At 33.7% G+C, this 26,588-nt stretch overlaps 3 protein-coding genes across 4 annotated transcripts; 1 reads left to right on the forward strand and 2 right to left on the reverse strand.

Moving 5' to 3' along the window:
• The first annotated feature begins 252 nt into the window (after positions 1–252).
• Positions 253–5,347, forward strand: LOC133298475 (peptidyl-prolyl cis-trans isomerase CYP38, chloroplastic). The gene is made up of 7 exons (XM_061497765.1): positions 253–515; positions 1,305–1,595; positions 1,717–1,916; positions 3,517–3,752; positions 4,110–4,252; positions 4,613–4,684; positions 4,771–5,347. The coding sequence occupies exons 1-7, from the start codon at positions 333–335 to the stop codon at positions 4,996–4,998; spliced, it is 1,353 nt and encodes a 450-aa protein (XP_061353749.1). The 5' UTR covers positions 253–332; the 3' UTR covers positions 4,999–5,347.
• Positions 5,348–7,557: 2,210 nt separating this feature from the next.
• LOC133298473 (serine/threonine-protein kinase STY13) lies at positions 7,558–12,076 on the reverse strand. Its single transcript, XM_061497762.1, has 6 exons — positions 11,496–12,076; positions 10,098–10,219; positions 9,109–9,305; positions 8,843–9,017; positions 8,325–8,459; positions 7,558–8,104 (listed from the first exon to the last, which is right to left on the reverse strand). Exons 1-6 carry the CDS (start codon positions 11,773–11,775, stop codon positions 7,898–7,900), a joined length of 1,116 nt encoding a protein of 371 aa, XP_061353746.1. The 5' UTR covers positions 11,776–12,076; the 3' UTR covers positions 7,558–7,897.
• A 6,177-nt stretch (positions 12,077–18,253) lies between these two features.
• LOC133298474 (uncharacterized) lies at positions 18,254–25,304 on the reverse strand. 2 transcript variants are annotated; one of them, XM_061497764.1, is made up of 19 exons: positions 25,073–25,304; positions 24,901–24,938; positions 24,764–24,786; positions 23,449–23,555; positions 22,553–22,604; positions 22,380–22,464; positions 21,866–21,956; positions 21,298–21,336; positions 21,080–21,147; positions 20,883–20,945; positions 20,700–20,755; positions 20,534–20,607; positions 20,287–20,379; positions 20,095–20,196; positions 19,780–19,860; positions 19,578–19,642; positions 19,445–19,460; positions 18,727–18,837; positions 18,254–18,633 (listed from the first exon to the last, which is right to left on the reverse strand). In XM_061497764.1, the coding sequence occupies exons 1-19, from the start codon at positions 25,175–25,177 to the stop codon at positions 18,520–18,522; spliced, it is 1,383 nt and encodes a 460-aa protein (XP_061353748.1). In that variant the 5' UTR covers positions 25,178–25,304; the 3' UTR covers positions 18,254–18,519. The 2 variants fall into 2 exon arrangements, with proteins under 2 accessions (XP_061353748.1, XP_061353747.1); XM_061497763.1 differs by having other exon boundaries at positions 19,578–19,669.
• Positions 25,305–26,588: the final 1,284 nt, after the last annotated feature.

Consider the following 26,588-nt stretch of genomic DNA (forward strand, 5'->3'; position numbering starts at 1 on the left):
AATTTAATAATGATGATTTACAAAGTTAACTATCCTTAAAATTGGCGTGCCTACGTAAAAATTTCCAAAAATACTAGGAAAAAGATCGTGTGTACTTTACGCGGGCCCAATGATTATGTTATCTTATCTGGAACATCAAGATGAATGGATGATGATGTTCCTCTAATGATGCCCTTTTAGCGGCATTCTCTTACAAGACACAAACCTCAACTTCAACCAAAACCTTATCTATCTAGTTACTTGTATCTAACTATCACTTCTACTATCTGTCTATTTCTCTCTATCTTTCTTTCACATGAGTTTTGTTCTCTGATTTCTTTAACATCATTTCAATGGCAGCAATTATCCCCTGTCACTGCTTTGCTTCTGCAGCCACTACCCCTACATTGTTCAACTCCAATACACGCTTTAAACGTCTTACATACCCAATTTCTCTTACCAATGCTGGACTTCGAGGTTTCAATAATCGTTGCTCTTACCAACCACCCCAACATTCTGAATTTCAGAACAAACATGTAAGCGTCTTAAAAATTTGATTTTTTTTTTTTTTTAGATGCTCTTTGTTTCACATGAATGAAGATTATGCTCATCTGGGGTGGGGGTATGATACTTCATCAGCAATCTTTTGGTTTAATCTTCTTCAGAATGGATATTTGGGTGTTGAAGTTTGCATTTTATTGTTTCTTTCTTCTCTCTCTCTTTTTTTTTCATGTCATGTTGACATACAACAAATTTGTAAAACAATAAATGGGAATAGTATAAATGGATAGATAAGACAACAAGACTGTGAATGAACTTATGAGAATAATATCTAAAGCAAGTTCTAGACATCTTGGTGTGGAAGATAAACCCTAAGCAAGCCACTAGGACTGGGCTATGGTAAGGGGGTTTTAAATTTGAAACAATCTGCATCAAACATCTGCAGTGTTGCCTTCAAGTAGAAGTTAGAACTATTGCACTTGAAAGCAGATTTAATTGAATGGGGCTTGCATTTGCCCCATTCCCCATTTACACTCAAGTATTCCAGCCTAGAATTAAAAGCATTAAGCAAACTATTAGTGTATTATTAATGACTTGTTGTGCCCCTTACGAGTTATGATTAGTTGCTTCAATCTCCTGTAATACTTATAAATTATAAATAGTTGGGAATCATATGCATTGCTAATTTGCTGAGTTGTTATCTCTGTATAGATCTTTTACTTTTCTGTTCATTTACCTTGTCTTCTTATGTTTTCAATGTGACTTGAGATTGCTACAATGTATGGTTGAAGCTCCAAAGCTTATTGTGTTATATTTTGGTGCAGGAAGGGAGGTCATTTTCCTTCAAGAATTGCGCGATATCTATAGCACTTGCGGTTGGGTTAATAACAGGAGTTCCTACATTGGGGTGGCCTACCAATGCCAACGCAGCTAACCCTGTGTTGCCTGAGCTGTCCGTATTGATATCCGGCCCTCCGATTAAGGACCCTGGGGCATTGTTGAGATATGCTCTTCCTATTGACAATAAGGCAATTAGAGAAGTACAAAAACCACTTGAAGATATTACAGAAAGTCTCAAGATTGCTGGAGTCAAGGCACTTGACTCTGTGGAAAGAGTAAGACATAAGATTCTTATTCTTTTATCTTGGAGGTGTATTGACCATGCATATGGTGTTTGAGCTTCTGTGTTTCTTATTTTCCTTAGGATATAAATTGATTTATTTACATGGAATGTAGAATGTGAGGCAGGCATCTCGAACCCTCAAGCAAGGGAAGACTTTAATTGTATCAGGTTTAGCTGAATCAAAGAAAGAACATGGCGTTGAACTGCTCAATAAGCTGGAAGCTGGTATGGACGAGCTTGAACTGATAATACAGGATAGGAATCGAGATGCAGTTGCACCAAAACAGAAAGAGCTTCTTCAATATGTTGGAGGGTGAGTATCTCAATCACTAAATCACTTACAAGAACCACATAAGGACCCTATCCTTCCATACATGTGCTCAATGAGAAATAGGATGACTATTTTATCTTTTTAGACGAAATAGGTGATGGCTTGTACCACATTAAATGTTTTCGCTTTTCATTGTGTCATGATGATTTGTACTATAAACGTCTGTTCTATTTGTCAGTTATTAAGAAAGGGGAAAATATCTTCAGTATTCCCGTAGTGTTGAAGATTGAGTACATCTTTTACTAAATTGGGAAAAAAGTAAGGTAACCAACTTTTCCCATTTTACCCATCCTTTTTTGGTTATTGACATCTACGTCCCATGTTTTCCTATTTTTAGTAAATGAGTACATACTCCTGTAGTACCAAAGATGTGCTCCATAAAGGGGTCTTTGTCAAGGGTTGGTTGCTTCGATGATATAAGTAGGCTTTTAGCTTAAATAAATCTATAGGGTAAAGTAATTAAACCTTGACCAACCATCAACCTAGTCAACAGGTTAGGCCATTGGTTCAACTAGTGGATCACCAGTGAATAGAGTTATTCAGTTTATATATAACCAAACCATGCTTAAAATCTAAATGTCTGACTTACTGTGCCACAAGGAGTTTGTTAGCAACAGGCCCCCAATCAGGGAAGTATATGTAGAAATAAGGATGGGCCCAAAGAGCCAAGTGGGGCAGCCTCTGTTAGTTTGGCCTTGTTAGTTAAAGTTGTTAGAGAGGTTTTTAGAGTCTGTTAGTTAGTCCTCTAACAGCAGTAGCAGAGATGGGATATAAATAGAGGGAGAGAATGTAAGTGAATCAAGTTAGTTGGTCAGTTTGTTTTGGAGGGAGAAATTAGGCTCTCAAATTCTTGGGGAAGTTTCCTTTTGTACACTATTCTTCTCTTGTGATCTTTAGATGCCCATTGATACAGAGTTGGAGGAGGATATTCAATGAAATTCTGACATTTTCTTTCTATTGTTTCCAATTTCTGGTCCAGTTCTATCAGTCACATTTAGTCAATTATCCCATAAAAAGCTCTCAATTGGACAACTTGATAGTGCAAACTAGATTGGCAACCAGTTTATTAGTACATTTTTAGAGCTTTTATTTAGACAATTACAAACCCTACACAGTTTAGCATGACCATGACCCCTCAAGACTGATTTGGTTGATAAAAACCTGCTAAGTTTGATCTGCTTTGACTTAGCTGTAGGCTTTACTTGGCCTCTGGTAACCCGATTCATCAGTCTTAATTGCCGGGCCAGGTTTTATAGCTATACTATTCATGCCTGCTGATGAAAATCCGCCGAGTTTGATTGCTTCTGACTGGATTGAATGCAATTCCAGTCCAATTAGAGAACTAAATCGCCCTGGTCTCTGGATCATCGGTCTAATCAACTGCGCTGGGTTGAGTTTTGTTACAATTCCTGTGAGGGGAAATTGCCATGATTTCAGATGTCGAAACAAAACTGTATCCTCCTTCTAACAATTGAAAATTGAGGAGGACTAGGAAGATTAATCTTCTTGAGAAAGACTTTTCTCATATATAACCTTTCATTGACTGCAGCTGAGATGTTCCTGGGGCATTGCATTTCTGCAGTGTTGAAGAAGACATGGTTGATGGCTTCCCATATCAAGTACCTGAGGAATACCAAAATATGCCTTTATTGAAGGGGAGAGCCGCGGTGGATATGAAGGTCAAAGTTAAAGACAATCCAAACCTGGATGAATGTGTTTTCCACATAGTTCTTGATGGTTATAATGCCCCTGTAACTGCTGGAAATTTTGTTGACTTGGTAGAAAGGCACTTCTATGATGGCATGGAAATCCAGAGAGGTAATAAATCTGATGTTTATTGGACATGTATTTTTGCTCTTGATTTCCCTTTTAGTTATAGCTGGTTTGGAAAAGAATGTTTTAGAACAGACACTATGTACACTGGTTTTACTCATTGCACAGAGCCACAAATGCAGGAAATGACATGAAAGGTTGTATACATTTATATTATTAACAATTAATGAGACTGAATTAACAGTACTTTATCTGTATGTGATGGAAGCTGAATTATCCTTTACCATTGTTGAAGTCTGTAATTTTGTATATGGATATCCAAAATTGGTTTCTCTGTCTTGCTGCCCTCTTTAGTTACACTTTCACAAATATAGTCTTGAATTTTTTATTTTATTTTTGCAGCTGATGGGTTTGTTGTCCAAACTGGTGACCCTGAAGGCCCTGCTGAAGGTTTTATTGATCCAAGTACAGAGAAAACCAGGACAATACCATTAGAAATTATGGTGGTTGGGGAAAAGGCACCTGTCTATGGAGCAACTCTAGAGGTAAGCTTTAATTGTTTATCACTCTTGGGGCATGTTACATATTTGTACATTTGCACTTGTATAATGTGTTAGCAAACTCAGCCAGGAGTGAGCTAAGTGTATGTGAGTCAGAGAATTACAAGAAAGAGTTAGCATTTGAATTAAGAAAAAAAAAAGTTGTGTGAACTTTATGCATTTTTAAAACTCAATGTTGAAGTTATTAGATACAACCTATCAAATTCAACTACTAGTTTCTTGCATGAAATTTCACTTTATATCATGTTGAACTGTATTTTATATTATATTTCCAAACATGTTCCTCATATGTTCTCAAGGTTGAAAACTTTCTCTTTTGTTGTTGGATATAATCTGTTTGGACAGGAGCTTGGTCTATACAAGGCTCAAACAAAGCTTCCGTTTAATGCATTTGGAACAATGGCAATGGCAAGAGATGTGAGAAATCTATTCATTGACATCACCATTCTTTGAGCATGCTAATCTTTTTTGCTTTTATTTACTCCTTTTATGTTGTTGAATAGGAATTTGAGGACAACTCTGGCTCTAGCCAAGTATTTTGGCTATTGAAAGAAAGTGAGCTAACTCCAAGTAATGCAAACATATTGGATGGTAGATATGCAGTCTTTGGCTATGTAACAGAAAATGAGGATATCTTGGCAGATCTCAAGGTTGGTGATGTTATAGAATCTATTCAAGTAGTCTCTGGCTTGGATAATTTGGTGAATCCAAGCTACAAGATTGCTGGCTAAGGATCTTTTTGTGCTTAATGCTATTGAATGCTGCACATGAGTGTTTGTTAGCACTTGCTTCAAGGCTATTAGGGAATGGAGGCTGTGACATTGCAATGTTCACTTCACCAAGTTTGTTTCCATTGTTCTTAGAAACCAGTACTCATTTTAGGAGAACTTAGCATTCAGTTAAACAGCTTGAGATTGTTTTCTGTTTTAAGACTTATTTGGCAACGGCTTGTAACTTTCATCCAATCAATTCATCAATAAAATTATGATTGTTCAGTCAAGAAATTGATAGGTCATACTGTTTCTGATTTTCATGTACTGGAACTACTCATATGAGAAGAGATATTACTTTTTATTTTATTTTTGTCTATTCATAGAATGAATTTGAACTTCAAGGAGCAACACTCTTTCATTACCTAGTGATCACAAGACCAAAAGTCCAATGACATTATTTTTAACAGAGTAGTGTTACATATATATAATGATAGTTATCGTTAGTGCACTTTCCTTTTATATACAATTCGGTGGTTTTGTGGAATGGTTCTTTTTGTCTAAGTGGATCTCATCCATTTTTTATATGTTACATGAGATTAGATAACATGAGAAATATATTTTCCTTGTTATATACGAATTTCCTTCTTTTATCACCTCTGAAATATCAATGCATTTTTTTTTTTAGAAAGTGAAAAATATTTTAACCACTTATTTAATAGGAATTTGCTTGAAGGATTGAAGGTGACTTTGTACAATGTTTTTACATTATATTACTTAATGATGCATTCCTAAAACCAACAAATAAATAGATAATAATATTAGCGAAATGACAACTTAGAAATCGAACATCTTTTATAACTAAAGCAATGCAAATAATGTTTTGTATAGGCCAAATTATATATTTATTTAAGAAAAAGGATAATTACATTGTCCTTTTTCATCTTATAAGCTATTGAGGTGTTAAAGGCTATTGTACAAGATGATATGTTAATTAATCTTATAAGCAATTACATGAAAGTGGAATAAAATAAATGAATCAAACCTCCAACTTTGTACTTATTGCTTCTTTTTTCTTTTAATGGTGCTTCTAAACACACACTCTCATAACTTTGATGGTGTAGAGCAAACTAAATATATGAGTGAGCTTTTTGGAACATTAACATACGCACTAGCACTTAAATAGACTCTTTTCATCACAGTCTCTAATATAAACGGTGTGTACAAAACTGTGGGCAGCCTCTGAATGAGTGAGTAGTTCCTGAACATGGTTTCTGAAAACAGTGGACCCCACTTTGATTCATCCTTCCACTGATTAATAAAAACAAAGGTCTCCCCCCTCTTAGCCGGTTCATGGCAGGGGACCACCATTAATGAACTAAGCTAGTCCAGTGCTACTAAGTTGATTCGATATCATGTCTCAACCAAAAACCTTAAGGTATTGGGTTCATGTGTCATTTCACTTATATATACTTCACTTAGTTTATTACCAACTAATATGAGACTCATCAAACTTGAATACTCTAACATCCCCTGATTATTGAAGACATGATCTAAGTGATTCTGTTCATGTAGCTGATGTCTTATTAGATAGAGTTTTTTTAGAAGCAAAAACAATTATTTGCAAGGTAAAAAATAAGATTGAAGATATTTTAACATATCAGAAACAATTATAGAACACAGTGAACTTTTCATGGACAGCTCAATCAGAACCTCTCTAATGGAAGGATGTCACATAGATGGCAGAGGTAAAGACAAAACAATCCTAATAACAACGAAGGAGGTTATATTTACTATCTTTTTTTCCTTATCACTTCTTACTACCAATTTTGTTATCGTTAGATCAAAATCAAATTAACGGTTCTCACTTAATGTTATTTTGCAACTGTTGATTTGATTTTAATCCAACAAAAACAAAATTGATAATAAAAAGTGGTAAGAGAAAATGATGGTAAATATAATCTATCCTATAATGATGAACTTGTTAGATGACATAATTGATGGATAACTTGAAATAGAAATTTGATTATAGAACATGGTTTTAGATGATGTTTGGAATGAAATTTGTGTCAATTGGCTTATTGTATTGAAACCTTCTCAATATGGGATTAAATGAAGTTAAATTTGTGTAACAGCCATAGTGAACAACTGAACATGCTGCTTCAGTTGTACGAACTATTCCAACTTAAGTCACTTGTTTGAGAAATGTTGTTCGTTAGTATTTGCAAACCATGCATTCTGGGATTTAATGTCCATCTTCTTGTAACGTTTTTTGAATTGTTTAAAGTTACTCTACAAAATTTTTAAAGCAAAGTATATTTTGACTTGAGGTTGTTGATTAGCCACCTATGCAATTGCGTAAATTTGTATTGTAGCACAAACTTACACATTGATCACATATTTTCATGCAAGCCATTAAATAACACCTGTAACCCTTTTTTTAATGGTCCAAATTATTCAAATTTCTCGCATTGTGAACTATCTATTTTGTTTGTGGTGCTATTATGAACCTGTTAATCCTTTGCAGGTTCGTTTTAACATAATTTCATTCGTCAAAAAGGGAAGTAATGAACCACAAAATCAAATATTCTAGCCAAAACAGATGACTGCTACACTCATAGGACATCAAATGATCCATCAGGACTTTGATATTGGTATTGAACCAATCCATGCTACTACTGTCAAGTGTATAACTTACATAGAAATATTATAAAAATGGGTGCAATGAGGAGCACAATTAGCTTTACAAAAATTATAGCCCAACAAAGTAACAAAGTAATTGCAGAGCTCTTCATTAACTATGGCCTTTTAACACTTTTTGTGTATTCCATCTTGAGTCTTCCTTCCCTATTTCTTCCAATGAAATAAAATATAACATCCCTCCACTCCATAATCGATTTCCTTGGCAGTGAAAAATCTTTCAAGGACCTCTATATCTGCGGAAACATAAACAACCCTGAGGCTGATCATGAGGGATCATACCTCCACCTTTTGATGTGTCAATAGCTTCCAACATGGACACCACTTCATCCATCTCTGGCCTCTTATCAGGATTGGCATCCCAGCATCTTTTCATCACATTTGCAATAGAGCTTGGACAACAACGCGGAATCTCTGGCCTCAGATTCTGCAGTTCCATAAAGAATCTTAATTACAGTAAAAACAGCCAGCAAGGGATGTATCAACAATAGACATGATTGCATATGAACGTTTGTAAATAAAGGGGAAATAGAAAACCATCAACAGTTGAATCTGTTGGTGTTTCCTAAGTAGTAGTTTTATCAAATTTTCCTGAAGTTATAAGTGTTCATTTATACTGGTAAAGACACTTGATACATTTAATATACCTGTCTTACGACAGCTGAAGTCACTTCTGAGAAGCTAAGGTCAGGATATGGCATGTCACAGCAGTATATCTCCCATAAGCATATGCCAAAACTGTATACATCACACTTTCTATTGTATGGATTACCATTTAGAACCTGCCCAATGTAGAATTCTTCAGGTAAGTTCAATATACCAATATCTAGGATCTGAAAATATTTAAACAAAACATGAACTACTTATGCAAAGCCAAGCTATTTATAACTGATTTTAAAATTAGCAGAATATATGCTAAGGATCATATATCTAAAGAGAGTTAACCACCATTAGCAGGAGCAGTGAATAGTTAAGCAGAACCTATTTAGACCATAGAGCAAGGTATGCAGAACATGTAGATAGAGTGATTACTACCATAGGCCAGAAGTTTGAAGATCTTATGTAAGTAGAGGCAACGACTAGATATAAATGGGTGCACGAAACAAACCCCAAAAGATTGATGCACAAGAGAGAGAGACATTTTCAGATGAATTGAAGCATATACCTCAGGAGCCATGTAACCAAGGGTTCCAGTTTCACCAGTCATGTCATGAGGATTGGAAGCTTCAATACGAGCTACTCCAAAATCAGCTATTTTTAAGGTTCGTGTCTTGTCTAGAAGCATGTTTTCTGTTTTAACATCTCTGTGTACAATCTTTTTTGTGTGGAGATAGCTCAACCTACAAAGGAAACAATAAAAAGTTGTCAGGCTTAGAAAGAAAATTTACTATATTAAACTTATACGATGCAGATTAGGCATAGAGATTAGACCCTCTTGCAAGGTCAAGAGCCAGTTGAACAACCACTTTAAAAGCCAGCTTCCTTCTCCGGTTTTTAATGAGATAAGACTTCAGTGCACCCCCAGGACAATATTCCACAACAACACAACAAACATTACTGGGCATGCCTATATGACCATTTTCCGTTTGTATCTGTAGCTCTGATGTTCCCATTGTTGCCCCAATAAACTGCAAAATGGATTTGACAGTAGGCGTGAATAAGAAAACTCTCATGTAATGTTTAAACCTATACCAGAAGGAAAACCCAATGGTAGCAATTTCCTTCAGCCCCATGCATTTTACTGCTTAAACTTGCCTAATACAGTGAGTGCCAAATAGATTGTAACCATTTCAACCATGGATTGTCTTAGCCAACATAAACGAAACGAAGAGATCTACGAAAAGTTAGATTAATAGCAATGTCTATGACAGATTTACCTGCTAACCAATTTTATTCCACATCCCTAACTATGAAGCAAATTTAATGTATTGCCTATCGGGGATCCTTACGACCGGACACCAAACTCCTGCCATATCCACTTACAAAGGTATTTTCCCATATGTGGATCTTAATGTAGCCTGCATCCACCCAACTGCCAACAATTCTCTTCCCAACCCCCAAAAATAACAGAGAAAATAGTACAAAAGAAAATAAACATTAAGAAGAATTCATTTGACATAAATGTCAAGTTATGATATAACATGCATATGATGCAGAGACAGAACAGCCTGAGGTTCAGGCAATATTTTCCTCCTGGAATGTTTGATTCAATTCGTGTGCACTTCTTTATCATTTATCTTTCCTCTTTCCTTTGGTTTATATATATACTTTCTGTTCATATCTGATTTGATTCATAGTAGCAAATGACAGGCACGTAAGAAACCCGTAACAGTAAGCTATTGGGGTCTTCCATTCAACAACACAAGTAAAGGGGTAACATGGTTAACATAAACAAAAATAAAAAAAGACCTAAATATTACCTTTGTTACATTAGGATGTTCAAGCTTGTGCCAAACAGCAACTTCTTGTGTAAAAGCTGCTCTCAAAGAAGCTATTTCAGCATCTGACCGATGGCCCTCTTCCCCCCAGTCAAGGAGCTTAACTGCAAAAACAAATCAAGAGATAAACTACTTAATATCAAATCACCTGGAGATTCACAAGTTACTTTGGGCTATTCATTTATTCAGAATTCAGTAGAAAGCTGCAGGGTTAACAAGTTTAGCATCCAGGAACAGTTTAAGATAAGAATGTATGACAATCATAAAAAACTAAAAAGGGGCACTAATATTACTGATGGCTTTAACTCTTAGGAAAAGAGCTCCTATAGCTAACTCCAAGTAGAAGATGTATGTATGTGGCAACATAATAACCAGTAATTACCAGTCAACAGTTTCAATTATATCAATTTTATTTTCCATTATTATACCCTCCTCATAGTAGTAAAATCAAGTGCCAGTCAGTAATAAAAAAGAACACATGAAAGTTCAAAAAAGAAAAGAAGAATGGTAAAGTTCATGCACATAACTGTCAAGTCAACTGGATCTTGTGAATTCTAGAAAAAAATTAAGAGAAAAGAAAAAAGATAAAAAAAAGAAGAAGGAAAAGATAATCAATCTTGTGAATCACGGATTTTGTAAATCTAGATCTACAAAGTTCCAATGCTTGCTAGTTGTGGCTCACAGTCAATAAAGTAACAAAAACGTATCAACTTAAAATGGTTTCTTAAAGAACTCAAGAAATAAAAGAAAGTAAAATATGGACTCATTTCCAACTCTATACTTTCCTTAAAGAAGAGCAGAAATTGTAGTTTGATTGTAAAGGTATAAACAGAATGAAATCACCAGTATTTGAAAGAGTTGAGGAACCACCAAAACTTAAAGCAGCGGATCTGCTGACCAAGAAAGACTTAAATGTTACACTAATACATCATATTTAACCAACTCCTTATGATCCTTTATTGCACTTCCATTGAAAGCTAGACCTCAAATGAATAAGAGTTACATAAATTCAAGAAAAGGTACTTTGTCCATGGAATCTTGGCATTTACATGAAAGAAGGCTAAGCAAATCATCAACCTGCAGTTCAGGAGCATTTGCACATTATGCAAAACTCTCAGTTAAAAACACCAGTACATGAGCTTCTCCAAGTAAACAAATATTGCCTAATTCCATGTGTATGTGGTTGTGGTGTTAAACAAAAAGGTGCAAGAAAGGGAGGGAAAAGGTGATTATAAAATTATGAATGTTTTTTCCTCTCTTTTTTTCCTTTTCTGGAAACAGTTACATCATTAGAAACCAAGAATTATCCAATTGTGACTCCAAAGAAAAGAGAGTGCAGTGCATGAAAGAGGAGAAAAAAGAAAAGAAAAAAGAGATTACCAGCAACATCTTGGCCATCATAAATCCCACGGTGAACAGTTCCAAAAGTGCCACGAGCAATGACAGCTTTGATGATGAGTTTGGAAGTGTCAATCTCCCATTCTTGCCTTGTTCTTGTGGACCTTCCTTCAACCTCATCATCTTCTTCCTTTTCCTTGTTCTTCTCCATTGTCCATGCTCTACTCAGATGCCTCTGAAGCTGCTCATCCAAGCTCTTCAGATCTATCTGATCCGCTCTCACATACCCACCACTATCACTCTTCCTCATCTCTCCCCTCATCTTTTCAACTCCAACTCAAAAATCACCACACCCCTTTATGACTTTTGCTACTAAAGTTGCTTAGAAACATTAAAAGTTCCTATCTTTGGATTCAAGTTCTGGTTTTGAGCAATTTTTCCTTATTGGGTCCTTTTTGTGTCTCTCTCTTGTGTTCTTCTATTAGTGCTGCCACACTGCAGGTGCTATTGCTGGGGTTGAAGGTGAGATCATAAATATAATAGTGACTGTCTACAATAACTTGTAACAGTTTCTGAAACTCTCTCTCTCTCTCTCTCTCTCTCTCAATCATGCATGTGGGCACATGGATTTTGCCTGAACACGACGTGTGTTTATGACCCACTTTGGTCTAACTCTCAAAAACCCCCCCTCTCCTTCTAATTTATTGAAAACAAAGATCTCTTCAAGTGTCTGTGGCTATGCCACATTGGGTGTTGTTTTGGTGGTTTTTTTTTTCCTTTTTTTTTCTGGTTTCTCTCTCTCTCTCTCTCTCTCTTTGGTTTCCTTTTTAAATTTCCTTTATGGCAGTCACGCTCATTTTGCCTTTCCACATTGCCATCTCTTTCAAACAAGCTTGGCTTCATCAATGAGTGATCACGCAAACAGTTAAAGAGACTCACTAGCCCAAAGAAAGAAAATATGTGTTTTTTTATCCTTCTTGTGCAAAAACATAAACATATTATGATATTACCCGTTTAATTGTTTTGCAAATTATTTATTAATTTAATGCAAGTCTAACGCTTAAGGGAGTTAAGTTGTGTATCACTTCCATGTGTAATTTGTACAAAAATCAGCACAATACTATACGTGTATTCGGATGGTTCTAGAGATGCTAATATGGGTTGGCCCGTCCGACTCTTCGTAAATCCATAAAAAATGGAATGGATTGGTTCGCCGCTGAATATAGGTTGAAAAAAAGAACTCACACTATTTTATAGTGGGTTGGCGAATCAACTCATCAACCTGTCAATTAAATAAATAATTAAAATTCATAAATAAATTATATTTTATGAATTTTATAATATTATTTAATTTTATTTCACACTCTTCTTAATTCTTTTCAATCTCAATTTTAAATGTATATTAATATTCATTTAAACATTTTTTAGAAACTTATTTGTCTCCATATATAGATAACATTTGTCATAAAAAAAATTATTTTCTAAAAAATACTAAGATAAAAAAATTTAGATATCATAAAAATTTATAATTTAATAATTATTATTATTATGACCCTGCAGATTGAATCCGTTTTGATCCATTTTTAAGCAGAGCAGGTTGAAGTAGATTGACAAGTTGAAAACCTTAACTCAACTCGTCCTGTTTGACTCAACCCATATTATTACCTCTAAATGGTGCACGTTCAAATCACTTCTGTACTTTATGTGCGTCTTGTTGAGCGTGACATGTAACAAATGCTTTTTGACTTTTACATAAGTTTCGCTATATGTATTTTATTTACATTAAATTAATAAATAATTTTTCAATTGAATTAAACCGATAATATATCTTAAATTTTGCTTAAGAGCAGTGAAAAAGCCAAAATATGTAAATTGTAATCATGATTTATGAATTGAACAAATAGGTGGGATACTGACCAAAATGTCACTGTTCACCATCTTTTTTACCTAAATGTCATGCGAACAATGTTATTTCCCAATCTGCCACGGAGGCAAGTTTGCTTCTGACACAAGCTACCTCGGTTTGTTGACGTGTCACATTTTTAGTGAATAACAAGTATTAAATTTTAAAAAAAAATTCAAAAAAAATGAAGTTCGCCTACCATGTAGGCGAACTTGATTAAAATATTATTGGGACCGAAGTCACCTGTATCAGAAGCGAACTCTGACACCACCAGGAAGCTGACACGTCAGCAAACCGAGGTCGCTTGTGTCAGAAGCGAACTTGCCTTCGTGGCAAATTGAAAAATAACACTATTCGCATGACATTTAGATACAAAAATTGGTGAACAGTGACACAATGATCACTGTTCCCAAATAGGCTTACTGATATGATTCCAACACATTGTAGAATCATTGTTTTTGTTTGGCAAATTCATAGAATCATAATTAACACCCTTTGACTGTCATATACTGACAGAGAACAGAGTTTTGTTTCTTTGTCTTTTCTTTTTCTTTTTTTTCTTTTTTTTGTTTTCTGACTGTGTGACCTTTGGTTTGTTTAAGTCAATTAAGTCCAATCAACATTTAATAATTTCATAAAAATAATAAGACAATAGCAGCAAGTTTAGGGGAACCAGTGGGTTAGGTTAATGATAAAGAGAGAAGGAACATTTATTATGAACAAAATTCAACCCTTACTTATTTTAAGTATAGGTTGAACCTTGAAATGAATCATCTTCTTACGTTTCTTACCTTTTGCCTTGAATAGTTAACGTTTGCTGGGGCCCTAAAGATAAATGAAAAAGAATTATATATTATTTACATATCTAAAATACACCAATTTTATTAATTTTTTAATTTTTAATTGAAGTGTACAATTCCAATTTGTCAACATGTTAGTTGATATGCAAAAGGATACGTGAAGGTAACATACCTTATCTGAAAATGATGGGAGCTCAATAATCCAATAAAATCAAATAATAATGTTGTAAAATAATCAATTGTGAAATAGAAATTAAAATTGTATTAAAATTTAATTATGAATTACATGGGACAAAATCATCTCAAATTTCTTACAAAATTATAAAAGTCCGTTTTTTTGTATTTTTTTTTAAGAAAAAGACATTTTAAATTTAGAAATATGTTTACAATTTATTTTAATCAGATAAGTTTCTTAAGAAAAAAACGTAAGAACTTCAAACAAACAGTTTTAATGATTTTCTGGTAATTTAAAAATAATAACATCTGAAAAAATAATCCAAAAGAACTTATGTTATAAAAATGTTTTTTTTTTGTTTTAACTTATCTAAATGCACCCTAAATGAGGGATTAAGAATCTTTAAGTAGATATAAAGTAAGTATCATATTCTACCAAAAAAAGAAGAAGTAAGTATCATATTAATTGCATATACCTTTTTTACATGAGTTCCATATATTTGAAAAATTAGTGATTGAATTTTTTTCACTCATTATTTTTCATACAAGTTAACATTTTGAGCAAGACATTTGATTTTTGTGTAGTTCATGTGTAATTAAAATTTGTATAACTATTGTTTTTTATAAAATGATGCTTCGTTAATTTGTGAGGAGTTTATAAAAGTTTTATATGTATACAAAACTGTTTTTTAATAGGAAATATTGCATCCCTTTTAAAATTGATGATAAATTACTTTTGGGATGAGAATATTTTGAAAAAACTATGTGTAGAATACTGATTGAGGCAATATACTAAACTAGTTTATCATCAAGGAGAAAACAACAAACAATGAAAGAGCAAAGATATTCAGATGGGGAAAACAAAAAGTAACGTATTAGTGCATTTGCAAGACTAGTTATGCACTCATGCTGGCTAATATAAAAATTCCAATAAGACAACTATCCATGATGCTTCCACTTGACAAGAAGCAAAATTGCTTTTACTTCCTCTTGTAAGATAAAAATATTATTGTTTATTGAAGAGGATATTCTTACTACCCCATTTTTTCACTATCAATCTATTACAATTCTAATATAATTATTACATTAAAAGTTATTTTTCTTTTCTTTCTCTTTAGAGATTTTTTCAGAGATTATTGAATGAAAAGTAGGATCTAACCGTTGAAAAGTAATAGTAAATTGATAGTAAAAAAATGAGGTAGTAAAAAAATGGGAAAAAATCACCAATGCCCCTGTGGTTTGCTTCAGAATCCTTTATGCCCCTGTGGTTTGTAAAAGGGTATGTTTTTTATCACATATACCCATGTGGTTTCTTATTTTTTACAAAGCACAGGGGTATATGTGATAGAAAAAAAATCACAGGGGCATAAATGATTCTGAAGCAAACCACATGGGCATTGGTAAACTTTTCCCTAAAAAAATTCAACCTCTTGTTTCTTATGTTATAAGAGATAATTTTATCTCTTATAGGGATCTATATTTTTTTTTCTTTTTTTTCTTTATATAACATCACACATTTTTATATATGTATTAGTGATAAAATTATCTCTATCTCTAAGATAAATGCCGGTGCCTAACACTCTTGATTTGCAATGATTGAAATAATGACCAATTATATAGGGTCTTACACTTATATTTCTACATCACATCCTTAAAATTATCCTCATAATTGTTTTTTTCCCTCAAGGTCTATTTTCTTACTGTGTCTAGCCATCAATACCATAATGACACCCTGAGTGGCTGCGATACATGCCAACTGCTTCTCTAGTATTGGTTTATTTAAGAGAAGCATGTCACCTGATCTCTAATAAAGGAAGAAGACTTCTTTTTGCTGAAAGAGAATTTCAATGACAAGCTTTGAACAAGGTTATTGATCCGGGGAAGGTTGCATCTGAAGTACTTTGTTCTCAATAAAGCTAGAAAAAAGAAGAAAAAAACATAAAAAGAAGCTAACTGAGAGTTTAAGCCACTAAATGTGCTATTGTATGTTACCCATTAAGGCTTGTTTGGGAAAAAAAAAATAAAAAATATTGCTTCTTATAAAAATTGCATATTATATATCTCAAGGATGTCTCAAAAGAACTTGGTTGAGCAATGCAAGAATCAAACTAATTTTTATGGGTTTGGTGCCATAGTTGCCTAGAATCAACCTAGGACCATCACCATGTTTTTGATTGAAAACTGAAATATACATATAGATGGATGAACCAAAACCAATTTATTTCTTTTGAATTCATTTCCCCTCAAGATGCTTTCAATGACCAATTAAGTAAGATGTGATAGCCGGCATCTAACACTTTGAATCATGGGTATAAAAAGGTAACAGATTATCATAATTTAAAAAATAGCGTGTATCATTTCAACTCTCATCAAAGATGAACATCTCAAAATTTAGTGAGAGATTTTAAATTTAAAAAATCACAACATTTATATTCTTGTGGCATGTCTTATATCTGTCGATTTTTTTTTTTTTTTTTTTTGTAATACAAAAAAGTTTAAGCGGAGTTAGACACCTGTATCCCACTAAGGTAAGGGAAGACCCCCCAACCTCTTTGAAGATTTCTGGGAGGGATTACATATCACCCACCAACAAAGTCTTCACATCGGCCAGCGGGGTTTGAACCCATGCCCTTGAGGGGTATGGACCAAACCCTTAGCCAACTGTGTCCACCTTTGTTGGCGATTTTTATTTTTATTTTGATACAAATGAAAATTAAACACGTAATCTAATACAAACTACCCAAATCCATCACTACTAAACCAAACTTAATGGCTTTATATCTGTCAATTTCTACATTATTAAATTCAAACAAAAATATTTTAATGGTAATATGCAGTTTTAGGCATCAGCTTTGCAATGAATTGAAGTGTAAAGTGGCATTGCTGTTTCTACGTTGATATTGCATAATGCTTGCCCGTGAAAACCTACGTTCTGACTTCAATGTGGCACAAAAAGATGTGTCAACAAACTCAAAAATCACGAGGCCAAGTTTCAACTGAATTGCAAAACACTCGAGATTTTTATTAATATCTGTCAGTAGTAACACCCGTGATCTCAAAAAGGCGTGACTATCCAAAACAAAAACTAGGAAGACCCCTCCTAACGCACATAATGCCCATAAAAAATGAGTTATAGAAGAAAAAGAAAGTAACCTTCATAGTTCATATAATTGAGAACTTACAAAATTCATCAAACATCATCAGTGATGTATGCATGAAAATATGTTCAAGATCTTTAGATAAGCACTCGGTACATATGGCTTCAGCACCACAATCTTTCATGGCCACGAGACACACATGCAGTTTGATTTTCAGCCACAAGGAGCCAACAAGTCAATCTAACAACACTTCCTTGTCTTGGGGTCATACAAATCCCTCAACTAGTTTTTTATCCAATAATTTAGGGTAAGTTATATTTACAAATTTTTATGTTTACAAACTCTTATAAACTACACTAGGTACTACGAGTAGTACATGCTCAAATAGTACGTACTACCTATAGTATATTATATAGTGTAAATAATCACAGATAACAATTTCTAACTAGACACAAATGTAATTTTATTTTTTGATTTTTTTTGGGTTTCCCAAGGATGTCCCCACCCATTGCCACTCGTCTCAAATTACTTCGCCTAGGAATCGAACCAGAAACCTATCAGGTCTAACAATTCACTCTTTGGGCACAACTTGCTTACCAGGTGTTCCATCTCATGGGATTAGACACAAATGTAATTTTTAATGAAGGTTTAGTAGTCTAAACTGGTAGAAATGCATAAATCATCAGACCTGTGGCACATCATTCTCATCCATGACAACTGGAGCAGTTTTTCAGGAAAACTAAATTTAGAAACATTTGCAAGTTGAAACTGCCAACTAGCAACGACAGGATAATTACATCTTAACGAAACTGTTACACTATGCCATTGAAAAATTAACTGATATACATGTAATTAAGTTTTTGATATTGGTAAGCTTAATTACAGGCTTCAAAGTGTGTATCATTCGTTTCTGGTGTGGAAATAACACCATCTTTCAAACAAAGACAGCTGCTATGACCCAAACTATATTTCAATTGTGGAAAATATAAGTACTTATATACTTAAATGAGAAGGAAAAGAAGCAGATCACCAAATAGGGGGAAGAATGAAGAGAGCCCAAGATAATAATAATAAAACAAAAGAGATAGCCATCATATACATGAATTGTAACGACGCTTCTTCTTCTCTGGTGTTGAATGTACCTGGGCTTTGATCCCATATGTTTTTAACTGAAAATTTTCAAAAGCCTCTGAAATTGCCTCCACCTATAGGATTGTACAAAGCAGAAGGTAAGTGAGCCTAACCTGAATGTTTAAAGACAAGACTATCAAACTTGGATTGAATTTAATTCCACTTACCAGTTCTGGCTTTTTGGAGTACACCCTAACTATCATATCTTGATAATATGTGGGCAGCAAGTGGCTTATACGGTCATCAGGTATTTGAAATTTCTCATCACTTTCACTTTCCTGAATAGATTATTGAACCCACAAATGAAAAATAGCTAGCAGCATTGTCAATTGATATGTAACTTCGTTATTAGAGAAAATCAACTTTATACTTGAACAAAAGAAGCCGTTGAAGTTCAAAATCATACTGGTACACACACACACACAACTTTCCTATAATTTTCAACAAATGTAGAGAAGTACTAGCCTATATCCCCCCACAGAAGTAATAAGAAACACTATGAACTAGAATAAAAATTAGCTTGAGGAATAATTAAAAAATTAGAAACTGTCAAATTGAGGAGTGGATCCTCTCATGTTAAAATTTCACATGATATGATCATGTGAAAATTGTGTTTATCTCTCTTCATTGGCATTAAATAGGTGGGATCCAAATTAAAATTTATGACGAGTGACAGACACAATTTTCACATAACTAGGTCATGTGAAATTTTAACATGAAAAATTCTATTCCCGTCAAGCTGCACATAAAGTAAGAGGGTTTGTTATTCCAAAAAGAAGACATAATCCCCAAATAAAATATAAACACACCACCAAAACCAGTTAAAATATACGAAGCTTTTAAATGAAATATCTCGATAAAAGATAGTTAGGTTCATCCGTGTACCTTGAAAAAGTTGATGCTGCAACAGCAACATGCACCAGAAGAGAGAAGAAAAGATTATGTTAGTATAAGATATTAGGAAGCTAAAACAAACTGAAGGTAGGTTCAGTAAGCATGGTCATTCTTCATTGAATACCTTTCCAGAGGATTATGCTTTCCACGAGTAAAATCAATTTTGACATTACAAACAGCTACATCCTCCTCTTTCAGCATAACTCCGCCACTCTTCTGTCAAATGGTATTACATGACAAACAATATGGAGTTCATCGTTGAACCTAGGCAAGAATCAAAAGTATATGCAATAATGCAAGTAAGAGAGTTTAAAAAGATTAAGGACCTGGGAACAAACAATATCTTGGGCAGTGACTTTCTTAAAATTGTCCAACATATCCTTTGGTACAACATACTCATTACAAAACTACAAAACAAAAGAGAAATTTCCTGAGATTCAGCAACACTAAATAACAAATAATTGAATAGATAAGAAAAAATTGTTAATTGCACAAGCTTTTTAGGCTGTATGTAAATTTAGATACAGCCACCCAATAGTTGGTGTTGGTTTCATGCTGAACAGTTTGAGAAAATATCACTACCCAATTAAAATTACTGCATGCAACTGTTAATCACTGGAAAGTGACGAGTAAAAACATGCCTGGTACAGATTCCTCCTTCGAATGCGCAGGATCAACTCCCTGGCTTCCTTTAGCTCTTGATTTGGAGCTGTCTCAATGGTTTTAATTATTGAGTCATCTAGCTGTATTTTTCAAAGTAAAGTATATTTTATGATTCAAAAGAACATTGTAAAAATGCTTTAAATACAAGTTTATTTGTAAGAAGCCATAACCTTCCAGTATTCAGAAGGATTTAGAATGTGAGATGAAATCTCCAAATAATTATTTGCCTGAACAAGTGCATCAACCACCATAAGCTCTATTGCCTGGAAACATCAAGACGGGATTAGAAACAATAAAAGCCACGAAGGGTAAGTTTATGAATAATAAAGAGACGATAAGGAAATAAAAGAAAAGGCAAGGATCTATACCTCAATAAACAAATGAAATTATCTTACTAACAAAATAAATTTTCCATACCTTTACTTTTGAATGTGTATAAACTGTTCTATACAGATCAGCACGAGTGGCAAACAACTTGTGGATGGTAAGATCTAGCAAATTACACAGACAAAAGCAAGGGAGAATTAGAACATGCAATTGAATTAGAAAGGTATTGAAAAAATGCTTTAGAGAGAACTCTAACATTCCGTAGCACGATAACATATCTCATCGTCCAATACCCGCATGGTCTCAAATAACCTGTAAATAATTTACAATTTAAGTTGGTAAAAGTGATATATAACCTGTGTTTACTTTTACATTCTTGCTAAGAAATATTATCAAAACACTGAAAAGAAAACAGCTATTTTGAAAAGATTCATGAAACCTCTGATATTGAAAGTTGCATCCCAGACCACAAGCTCGACAGTCCCGGCCAATATAATCGAATCTGTAAATAGTTTCCACGAAGCACTACAATTTAACATAACTGAGATGCACACACACCCAAAGAATACACGAAAGAGAGAAGATAGAAAAGAAATATAAACCATATTTGACTGTTAATTTTATTTGTTTACTTACTTGTCAACATCAATTCCATTCCGTCCATTTGCAACAATATCATACAAGAAACCTTTCTCACTTGAGCTCTAAATAATCAACAAAAAGGAAAGAAAAAATAAAAAAGGAGTGATTGCTGATAAATAACTATGATAAGAATAAACAAAAATCCACCAAAACTATGAGTAGATAGTTCTTGAGAATAGACAATTTAAAATACAATTAATTAAAAATCTTACCCTAGGAAGAGCAAACTCAGAGCTCGCCAGTATCATCTCCTGCCAATAATAACCACCCATTAGGACGAATATGCAAACCTATTCCTACTTTTTATTTATCTGACTGATGCACCATCCTTCTTATGCAGAATAAGAGAATAACTATACCTCTATACGAAAAAAATACATGCACATGTAAAAGCTCTTTCAACTTAGAATATTCACACAAACACAGCGAATGGACATGGGAAAATGGTAGCTAGACTACCTTCTAAAGCTGTCTCGAAGATGTCCAGGGCAATGCTTGAACACATATTTCCTTGTAGTGAAGTCTGCTATTGAACAGAAACCTACCATGGCTATCACCATTTATTACATTTTTCATATACTATGTTTCAAAGAAGCCCAATACTTCTAAACTTAAAAAAGAACAAGTCTACTTGGACAGAGCACCCATTCTCCTATACTGACAACTTTATCAACTAATTTACCCGAAAATTCATGCTAATGATGCTTAAGAAGTGATATTTAGAATCTCTACACGCTTGATTTAAAACAGGAAAAAGTAAATTGTAAATAGAAGCTTAACCTTGACTCTTCTTATCATCTGAGGGTCAACATCAATATTGTGTTCATCAACCATATAATCAACCATATTGACAGACATTTGTTCATGCGACCTACAAAGTACAAAATGTGACACACATTAAATGAATTATGATCACAAAATAAATACAAGTATAACCGGATAAAGCATAGTTTTCTTTTTTCAGGATTTTAGAAACCAAAAAGAAACTATACTCTATGAAATGATGAGTAGGGCCGGCAAAACAGGCTCGGCCCCGAGCTGAGTTTTACAACCCGCCTAGCCTGCAAAGTCGAGTTTTTTGGTTTTTTTTTTTTTTTTTTTTAATGTAAAACAGGTTTGAGCCGGCTGGCCAACCCGCCCTGCCAGCCGAATGGGGTGGAGCGGGTCGAGTTTTTCAGCCCACTCTCAAAAGTGGAGCGGGCCGCCCGCTTTGCCACCTCTGAAGAGGGGGAAAATGCAAAGAAAAATGAAATAAATGAGATGTTAAATTCAAAAATGTATAAAATGACAGTACCAATGAGAACCACTGATAACTTGGGGTAGAAACTCGCGTTCAAACAAGTGACTGAAAGGCCCATGTCCCACATCATGCATAAGTCCTACAAAAATGATGACAACATCAGTAAAATTTCAAAAAATAATTACATTGCATTAAAATCATGAGCAGTTCTAAGAAACGTTATATACCTGCAAGTTTCACTGTTTGAATATCAAATCTATCAATACCAAGCACCGTGCCCTGCAAGTTCACATGCATATATGAGGATCATGTCAATATGACTTCACTGATCCATTAAAAGGGTAAAATATCTGTTAAGAACCTTGAGGTCACCACCCCAAAAGCTAGCTCAAAGGGTGGGAGTGCCGAATGCCTTATAAATCTCACATTAGTTGCCCATACAACTAATGTGGGACTATGCCCCCTCACACGAGAGCCTACTGGGTTTGAAGGGTGGACAACATACAAGCCCACCTACATGTGGAAATTCCACTACAAAGAAAGTGGGAGACGGTGAGATTTCGAACGCTCTGATACCATGTTAAGAACCTTGGGATACATGTTGTCCACCCTTCAAGCCCAGTGGGCTCTCGTGTGAGGAGGCATAGTCACACATTAGTTGTATGGGCAACTAATGTGAGGTTTATAAGGCATTGGGCACTCCCACCCTTTGAGCTAGCTTTTGGGGTGGTGACCTCAAGGTTCTTAACATGGTATCAAAGCCTTCGAAATCTCACCGCCGCCTCCCACTTTCTTTGTAGTGGAATTTCCACATGTAGGTGGGCTTGTATGTTGTCCACCCTTCAAGCCCAGTGGGCTCTCGTGTGAGGGGGCGTGTTGAGATATATCCGCCTCCCACTTTCTTTGTAATGGAATTTCCACATGTAGGTGGGCTTGTATGTTGTCCACTCTTCAAGCCCAGTGGGCTCTCGTGTAAGGGGGCGTGTTGAGATATATAGTCCCACATTGGTTGTATGTGCAACTAATGTGGAGTTTATAAGGTTTTGGACACTCCCACCCTTTAGAGCTAGCTTTTGGAGTGGTGACCTCAAGGTTCTTAAGAATATCTAACAAAATTTTATACCTGATAAGATTTAAGCTTTTCAACACATTGACCAGCAAGCCAATACACACCAAGAGAATGCTCAAATCTGGAATGCACAGCACCTGGATAAACCAGGTTCGTGAAACCTGAAACAGAAAACAAATTGATCAATGATAGAGATCATACATACTGAAAATTCAAAAAAGAGATATCAAGCTATGCATGCATCAAAAGCATAGCAGTGTTTGAGGCATTTTTTTTTTTTTTTTTTGTAAATTTTGAGGCATTTTTTAGATATTAGCTTTTACACCAATAGTACTCCTTTAAAAGGTAAATATGAAAATGACAGATCTACTTTGCAACCAAAAAAAATAAACCAAGTATCTTCTGATAGATATTTCATAAGATCCCTGATATATTCCATTGCATCACAAGGTGCAATTTTTTAATTTTTTGGCTATTAATAGAGATAGATTAATTAGTGTCAGTAATTAATGGGGAACCAAATTGGGGACCTCCTTCCGTTGTATCACGGAACAAATGCATAAAACACACTTTCATTTAAGTTTCCATATAACTCAATTATGTGCACTTTCATCTGCGTAACATAATACTGAAAAATCAAAAATATCTTTTATTCTTTCTTCATGGTACTTTTGACAAACAATATACAGGCATATAATAATAATTACAATTACAAACACACAATTTTACATTATGTGGCTGAATTTGTGCAACGATAAGCCTGTTGCCAAGCAAACACAATTTCACCAAATTGTGAAGCCATTCTCTTGAACTTAGTACCATTTCAATATCAAAGCTAAGCTTTCATACAAGTACAAATAAAGCCTCCAAAACAATAAAAAAAAAAAAAAAAACCACACTATAACAAACTCTAAAACCTGTTTTACATCACACATGCATGTTATTCTTTTTCAGCAAGTAAAACTCATTAGAAAAAATGGCCAGGAAGGGGGCATAAGAATTTTCATGACACACACATAGCATATACATATGCACACAAACAAAAGCTTTTAATTAAAAATGTGTATTGATGATCATCAAAAGAGTATTCTCTTTTTTTTTATATTATTTATAAGTTCATCAATTACTCGACTAGTCCAATTAGAGTCGGTGGGACCACATGCGCGACAAAGCTCTCCCTACCAAGTTTTAACACAACTCCATTCTCATGAACTGGAACTCAATACAATTGGTTAAGTTAGAACACATGCTTGTGGTCAAAAGTGTATTCTCTTGGTATCACTTGAATTGAACTTAAGACCAAAATCTTAAGTGGCTTCTAAAGCACTTGCTGATATTTATTTGATTAAATAAATTGAGATTAACTCACCAAGTTGTTTCAACTCGCGAAGCCTGCAATGTAAACAAACGAAAGAAAAAAAAAACCATATAATTAACACATAAAGGAACAGAACAAGATTGTGGAAGTGACCCTTTTCATGGAATAACAAAAAGTTTCAAACTTGCCTCTGAAACTGCTCAGTGTCTATGAACTTCAAACTGAGCTGCAAAAACCAACAATTATAAAAAAAAATAAAAAAAATTATATATATTTGAAAAATATCAACTTCAGAAAGAAAAAACAAAAAAAAGGAGAAAATTTAAAAAATTAATTAATTTAATGGTTGATGAAAACTACAGGATCGAGAAAAATATTGCCATGGAGGTTGTCGTGAACGTGCTTGTGAAGCCTGATATCAGAGGAAGGAGGCAACGAAACGTCGCCGTTGCAATAAGCACCCATGCCTAATCTTTGTTTGTGGTATCAGAGATAACAGAGTATTCACTTTCTCATATAATGCTTCTTTGTTTGTTCACTGTTCAGTTCTCAATAATGCTTCTTTGTCGAGAGACACAAATCGAAAACAAAAAACAGAAATTGAACACAGTGATTTACACTTTTATCTATTTTTTTTGTATTATATTCCGGCACTGATTACAAGTAATTTAGTTTAGCGAAAAAATGCTTCTAGTTACTGCAGATAATTATTTGTATTTATTTTTAAAAGGATGTTATTTTAATATTAAAATCTTAAAAATTTATAAATATAAAAAATATTATAATTTTGAAATAAATTAAAATTATAAAAATACCATAATTTCTGCCACATCATATTAAATTTACTACATATAACTGAAATATAAATAGGATTTAAAAATCATAACAGTAGCTATCTATATTAAAAATCTTAACAGTAACTATTTATATTAGAAACCCTAATCGCAGTTATTTATAAGCTCAAACTTAAATTATTAACAAAAGTAAAATATAATAAATAAAATATTTGGTGTTTGTCATTTTAAATGAAATAAGTTATGTCATTTTAAGAGAGAGTGAGTAGTTTTTTTTTAATTTTAATTTTAAATAAAAAAAATTTGTGTCTATTTCTCTTTTAAAATGACATAATTTTATGTCATTAAAAATTAGAAATACTTTTATCATAAATCAAATGTTCATAACAGTATTAAGCTTTATGAGCCCAATTGACTTACTGCTGATCCCACTAACAACAATAGTTATATACATGTAAAGTATGAATTATATCCAACAAAACATTATTTTTCACTTTAAAAATTAAAAAATAATCACAAAAAAGATCAAAGCAAATATATATATTGACAAAGGAGGTTGTTCAAGCTTAATGGGTAATCTCGAGTCTGAATTTTGAATATGTAACTATGTTTGTTACTTTTATAATCTCGCTGGCCTACTTGATCAGATTAATCGATTAATGGACAAAATTATAAAAAATAAAATAAAAAAAAAGGTATGAAAAAAATCAGTGTATTTTAACAATAAATTTAATGTCTTTAATATTATAAGAAATAAAATTATCTTTTATACACATATCAAAATATACGAGATTTATATATATATATATATATATATATATATATTTATATGATTTTATACGAGTATCGTATATTTTTATATATGTTTAAAACATCAAACCCTTTAACAATATTGTTGACTTGAGTTGACTCAGCAAGTAATTGTTTGTGAGGCTAGTAAAGTTATTCCGAGTCCAAGGGAATATACTATACTATGCGTAGTGGTTAAGTCAATGTTCACGGAAAGTTCCAATAAAATGGAGACAGCGACGACTTACTTAAATTATGGGAAAAGTGTGTATACTTTTAAATTACACAACTTA

Source organism: Gastrolobium bilobum, unplaced genomic scaffold, assembly GCF_033153095.1.
Source record: "Gastrolobium bilobum isolate Gb01-03AN ecotype WA unplaced genomic scaffold, APGP_CSIRO_Gbil_v1 utg18492, whole genome shotgun sequence".
Lineage (NCBI taxonomy): Eukaryota > Viridiplantae > Streptophyta > Magnoliopsida > Fabales > Fabaceae > Gastrolobium > Gastrolobium bilobum.